General features: G+C 49.9%; 1 protein-coding gene across 3 annotated transcripts in view; it reads right to left on the bottom strand.

Moving 5' to 3' along the window:
• Nucleotides 1-1,624: 1,624 nt before the first annotated feature.
• The window catches only part of pdia5 (protein disulfide isomerase family A, member 5), a 36,401-nt gene continuing 31,524 nt past the window's right edge, over nt 1,625-6,501 (bottom strand). For all 3 annotated transcript variants that reach the window (XM_072700148.1, XM_072700147.1, XM_072700149.1), the window contains 2 exons: nt 5,876-6,010; nt 1,625-4,103 (listed from right to left, as the gene is read on the bottom strand). In XM_072700148.1, the coding sequence (XP_072556249.1) occupies nt 4,023-4,103; nt 5,876-6,010 (216 nt within the window). In that variant the 3' untranslated portion in view covers nt 1,625-4,022. The remainder of the gene's footprint in view (nt 4,104-5,875; nt 6,011-6,501) is intronic.

The raw sequence follows: 6,501 nt of genomic DNA, 5'->3' as shown, positions 1-6,501 counted from the left end.
TCAGGTCTTAATTTAGAAGATATTTATATTCATACTTTCAAGATATTAATCACTGGGTGTCTGTCACTGAACATTGTGTGAAATATATTGACAGAAAAAGAAGTGTCATCAGTAGCAGAGCCAGCACTGGTCGCCTCAGACACCAAAGGATGAGTGCTCTATCTGCATCGTGTTCATTTTAGTGTGCAACCTCCATTTTCAGTTATTTATTTAATACTAGTTGTCTAGTTGGAGTTTCCAACCAGGCCAGACTGAGAGACAAACAGGCATCTTTCCGAGGCACCGCTGAGGACCTGTTTGAACTTTCGCCCACATTGACAGTCAATACGTGGGGGTTAAAGGCAGCTGCCTGGCAGACAGAGCACTCTGTCCCTTTAAGAATTCCCAGCAGGCCTCTGACCCCAGAGGGCCATGCCGTGTTTATTAGCCGGACTGCCTTCTCCTGGCAGCACATGAAAACGGTCTGGCGCCGAATGAAAGAAAAGACGCGAAGAGGCAGGGACAAGAGTTGGGGATCTGCTGTGGCTTATTTACCCCGCAGGGACGAAAACAAACAGGCCGGGATCACGCAGAAGGGGGTTGCGGACGCACGCAGTCATCAAGGGCCTCGTCACATTCTCTCAGAAAACAACACGAATGCAGCTATTTGCACAGTACCCGGAGGTTATTACCAACCATCCAGAACAATTAATGCCTTTGTGCTGAAGTGTCACCAATGCATGACTAAAGCGACATCAAAGCTTCCCTCTTCATTCCGGAAACTAAGAAGGCTGCTCATGGCTGGAGGCAGTGCCTGCCCCCTCTCCCCCATCAAGGGGGGGGGGGATCCGCTTTGGTCGTCCACTATACAGCTGTAATGGTTCCAGCACCTCGGCCTATCCCAGGTGACCCCGGGCCAGCTGGCGTGTTTGAGAAGCAGGTTGATTAGCTGCAGCCCGTGCTTGAAGGGTGTCACACACGGCGGTCATTAGCTAGGTGCTTAATGGCCCACCCACTCCCATAATCCCATGGGGCATCATAGCCAAGGGCCCCAGTGAAGCATCCACGGGCCTGCAGTTTGATGGACCAAGCAGCAGAAGACAAATGTTTTTAAAGGACAACATCTACTAGGTTGGACATCAAAATTCAATGTTAGAATTAGCGGTGGTATTCATGCTTACATTTGCAAATCACTTTTTTGTTAGTTCTGCATTAATGAATAGACCCACAGTAAACTACTTCGTTGTCTTGCTATAGCTGCAATTTAGCCGTTAGCCCATTATCTTAGCGTCACCGGGTACAGTGCTGCTGACAGAGCACTTGCATTGTAACAGACACAATTAAACTTAGTGTTAGAAAGACAGTACAGGACAGCTTGGAGTGCAAAGCACAGAAGAGAAGATTATTGGTTCCACATTTCTGTATGAGGTCCCACAGAGTGACCCTTCTAAGAAGGATCCTATTATTTTTTTCCTTTAAAGTGAAACATTTTTTTTTGTTTGGCATGATTTGTAATGTCCACCTCTGAGAGAAGCCGATTTCCGGAAGGAAATGATCCGCTGTGAGGGAGGACACTGAGGCCCTAATTAGTTATATAAAGTTATAATGTAGGGGTGACACAAAAATACCAGCCGCACTGCAAACATTATTTTTTGTAAAATCTTTATTCACTTGGGAAAATTGTACATTTGGCTAATTTAACCCCTCCCCCTCCCCTGTAATTATGCAAAGTGGAAACCTTTGGAATAGGATACAATTGCCCTCTTTATACAATATATAATATTCATTCGGAATCACTTTAAGAACTGGAAATGGACCACAAACACAAACCAGCCAAACCCTAGACCAAGGAGATGGGCACCTACCAGGCACCGTGGCTGAACACCATCCCTCGGTGCAACTTTTTTTTTTACTGCACTCTTTTGTTACTCAAACCCTCCTCAGGCAGTATGTGATTTTCTGCAATGCTTCTGCAAACACAAATAGGACACTTCATTGAACATTTTCCCCTCATGTACAAATATAGACAATTTTTAGACCAGTAATTTGAACTGAGATCACCATATTGGAAACCAAATAACACACAGGTCCCTTTAATTTTAGCTTGCAATCCCTGAGATCCTTATGTTTGAAATTGAATTCTGAGTAATAAAAGACAAGGCCAGCTACTGATGGGCCACAAAATACTTAAAAACCATTTGAAGTAGGAGCTGCAGCTACACAGAACTGGAAGGTGCCACGAAGAAACCAAACTAGCTCTGATATCAGAACCCTTTACTCCAGCCTACCACCCATCTGATCAACCCAGAAGCCATTGACCTGGATGTGTTTGAACTCCTGGAAAAGCCCTTGCTCCAAGATGGGCAAAGGCAGAGACAAGCCAACGAGGCCAGCAAGCATGTTCAGATGTGCATAATTTGTTATGAAGCAGATCCCTTTATCGGCACTGAATGCTGACCAAGCCTGCAGGGGTCAGGCACCTTGCCTGAGAACACTTCCACCATTCACCTTGTAGGATTTGAACTTAAACCCAAGGCTTCCAAAGCAGCTGCTTGGTGACAGAGTGATAAACTTTTTCTGGTCTTCTGTCATCTACCGTGAACCCTGTATTTACTCATCTCATTCTCAGAATTCATCCAGCTGCTGTGATGACCAAGAGGGCATCTTAAAGTAAAAAAAAAACACAGACAGAGGACAGGATGGCAGGTGTGCAGCATCTGTACCGGCCTGATTATAAAAGCCATCACTGCTCCTCTATGTAAACACAGCAGGCCTGCTCACCGCTCACCAAATGCACGCCCAAGGCTACGACCTTTTAGCTGGACACCGGTCATGTTGACGGGTCACTCTGAACTCTTATCATTGCAATGGCAGTTTCTGCACTAGCTGGCCCTCGATGGCTGTAAAATAGCAGTCATGACGCAAAGATCGAATGTCCCCAAATCCTGTCATGTTCACAGAGGGCCAGTAATGAGGGAGATGGAAGAGAGACACCACCCGACAGCATCTGTGACAGGCTGAAAAACTTTTACAGATGGGTTTGTGGAACATGGCAAAACATAAGCTTCCTCTATATAAAGCTACCCACTTTACAAAGGGCAGCTAACCGGCCGACAGGGAGGTCGGAGCAAAAACTCAGACACAACCAACCTGGCAGCGGCAAGGTCTGACGGCAGACTGAGCTGAGAGCTGGCACTCCTCGTGACCTGCCTGGCTTCGGTGACTGTCTGGGACTCACTGCCAAAACATGCAGCCAATGAAAGCAGTAGAATGATGAGCATAGCGCCCCCCTGGAGCTCGGGTTCAAACTGCAGGCCTACATTAACCATGTAAACCATCTTTTTGGCCAGTCTCATTTAACATGGCTGATGTGTATGAATGTCTGAAACACTGGGAAAGAAACAAACCAATATCATACTATGCTGCTATAAATCACTGCCACCAATTTAATATTTTGATATAGACCTGTTAAAAAATTCATATTGCCAGACATGTTTTTGCACACCCTGAAGCAGAAGTAGACCCCATTCACTCACATTTAAGGCCACAGTGTAGATTCTTGAAATATAGATTTGCTTTGTTAATTTGCTGAAATCAAGACCTAGGATGAATCCTGCCATACAAAAATATCTTAGTATCTGAACATAAAATTATTTACATTTTGTACTCCCCTCTGGAGTTAACGGAGGGGTCCTTCAGTTGGTGAGGTGATTAGCGAGTATAAGAAACCCTTCACTCACTGGTCACCGCCCACTGGTGTGCTCCTAGCCAATGAGGAGCCAGTGAAGGGTCTAGTATTGCATAGTTTAACACTTTTAGCCAACTGCAGTGACATTATTCTGGAAAAAAATGTGATATAAAAAATAAAAATAACAATGGAACTAGATCTTAAGTGGTCAGATGACAAGAAACAACATACAAATGGCACAACGGCATAAAAAAAAGTGAGGTTGTGAAGTCTGGCTCCAGTGCTTTGGGAGGGTGGGGCTTGCCGGTGTGACAGTGCAATGTCAGGCCCCGCCCTCTTTGTGATCACACCCCCATCAGAGCTCCTCCTTCCGCTTGGTCACCTTGTCTTGGTCGTGTCCCCGCAGGCTTCGCATGAAGCCAGTGAATCCTGCCTCCTAAGGAGGGAAAATCCTATTAGAGTGACTCTTTGGGTGGGTTGGTTAGCTTGGTCAGCTATAGGTCAGGTCACCATGCAGCAGTTTAATCTCAGGCTGGCCTAGAAGAGCCACTGTGAAGTTCACAGCACACGGATAACATCCCAGCCATCAGTATGTGCAGAGAACAGTGTTGCGTTCAAACACACATGAAACATTATGTGAAACTGGCAAGTTGATGGGAAAAAAGTGATGGGGTTAGCATGGACCGTTACTGCAAAGCAGCTTACTGTGGTGCCTAAAGGTCTACAGAGGAGGTCCATTTTCAGCAGTACAGTCATGCTTGTTTAGCTAGAGCACCTCAGGGTGACCCTGTTGGACCACCACTCAAAGTTGGCGGTCAGTGACTTTGAACCCTCCAGTTTCAGTCCATTGTAGCACCCCCACTTGGAGGCCCCCTGCCACATCCCGCTTCCCTCGGACCTTAGGGTAGCACACTCGCCACCTTGAGAGCAAAAACGTGACACTCACCCCTCTCTCTCCGTTCAGCACACAGACCACCAGCCCTCAACACTCACCCCTCTCTCTCCGTTCAGCACGCAGACCACCAGCCCTCGACACTCACCCGTCTCTCTCCGTTCAGAACGCAGACCACCAGCCCTCGACACTCACCTCCCTCTCTGTTCAGCACACAGACCACCAGCCCTCGACACTCATCCCTCCCTCTCCGTTCAGCACGCAGACCACCAGCCCTCGACACTCACCCCCTCTCTCAGTTCAGCACGCAGACCACCAGCCCTCGACACTCACCCGTCTCTCTCCGTTCAGCACACAGACCACCAGCCCTCGACACTCATCCGTCTCTCTCCGTTCAGCACGCAGACCACCAGCCCTCGACACTCACCCCTCTCTCTCAGTTCAGCACACAGACCACCAGCCCTCGACACTCACCCGTCTCTCTCCGTTCAGCACACAGACCACCAGCCCTCGACACTCACCCCTCCCTCTCCATTCAGCACGCAGACCACCAGCCCTCGACACTCACCCCTCCCTCTCCGTTCAGCACGCAGACCACCAGCCCTCGACACTCACCCCTCCCTCTCCATTCAGCACGCAGACCACCAGCCCTCGACACTCACCCCTCTCTCTCCGTTCAGCACGCAGACCACCAGCCCTCGACACTCACCCCTCTCTCTCCGTTCAGCACGCAGACCACCAGCCCTCGACACTCACCCCTCCCTCTCCGTTCAGCACGCAGACCACCAGCCCGACACTCACCCCTCTCTCTCCGTTCAGCACGCAGACCACCAGCCCTCGACACTCACCCCTCCCTCTCCATTCAGCACGCAGACCACCAGCCCTCGACACTCACCCCTCTCTCTCCGTTCAGCACGCAGACCACCAGCCCTCGACACTCACCCCTCTCTCTCCGTTCAGCACGCAGACCACCAGCCCTCGACACTCACCCCTCCCTCTCCGTTCAGCACGCAGACCACCAGCCCGACACTCACCCCTCTCTCTCCGTTCAGCACGCAGACCACCAGCCCTCGACACTCACCCCTCCCTCTCCGTTCAGCACGCAGACCACCAGCCCTCGACACTCACCCCTCCCTCTCCGTTCAGCACGCAGACCACCAGCCCTCGACACTCAACCCTCTCTCTCCGTTCAGCACACAGACCACCAGCCCTCAACACTCACCCCTCTCTCTCCGTTCAGCACGCAGACCACCAGCCCTCGACACACACCCCTCTCTCTCCGTTCAGCACGCAGACCACCAGCCCTCGACACTCACCCCTCTATCTCCACTGTACTTCTCACTGAATTTCCCATAGTTATAGTAATTAAAGGTGGGGTAGCCCTCAACGCCCTCCTGTCTGCACAGCTCCTGGTTCTGCCCCTTCGTGCAATCCACTGCTGCGTAGGCAATCTGTGGAGACACAAGCATCCAGAAAGTGTCGTTATGGACAACCAAATCCCCCTGGCAGCTCTCAGGAGGTCATGTTTACACCACCGCACATCAGGTAGAGCACACACATCTATGTTTTAGAAAATGCCTTCTTTCCCCCGTCTTTCATCATCTTAGGAGTTCAGCTGCCTGAAGGCGTAACAGCAGAACTAGGGAAGCTTCACTCATCCTGAGGAGCAGACAGATGACAGACAGAGGAGCCCCCCCCCCCACCCCCTGGCAGTGCTGATGGGGGAGGGGGAGTGTGTGTGTGTAAGGGGCAGTTAGAAACTTTTGGTGAAAGGAGAACGAGTGTCTTTACTGCCATCAGTCAAGCTAGAAAATGTCAGACATGATGCTTGACCGGATGTGGTACACAGTGGAATGCTGCGGTGTTCTGCGGCACTCTGTGGCACACTGGGGTATCAGGGTTCCCCCTGGAGTTTGATTTCAATTCTTCACTTTTCTTTGTA

The sequence above is a fragment of the Paramormyrops kingsleyae genome, chromosome 16, assembly GCF_048594095.1.
Source record: "Paramormyrops kingsleyae isolate MSU_618 chromosome 16, PKINGS_0.4, whole genome shotgun sequence".
NCBI classification, from domain to species: Eukaryota; Metazoa; Chordata; class Actinopteri; order Osteoglossiformes; family Mormyridae; genus Paramormyrops; species Paramormyrops kingsleyae.
This window is presented reverse-complemented; position numbering and strand designations above follow the sequence as displayed.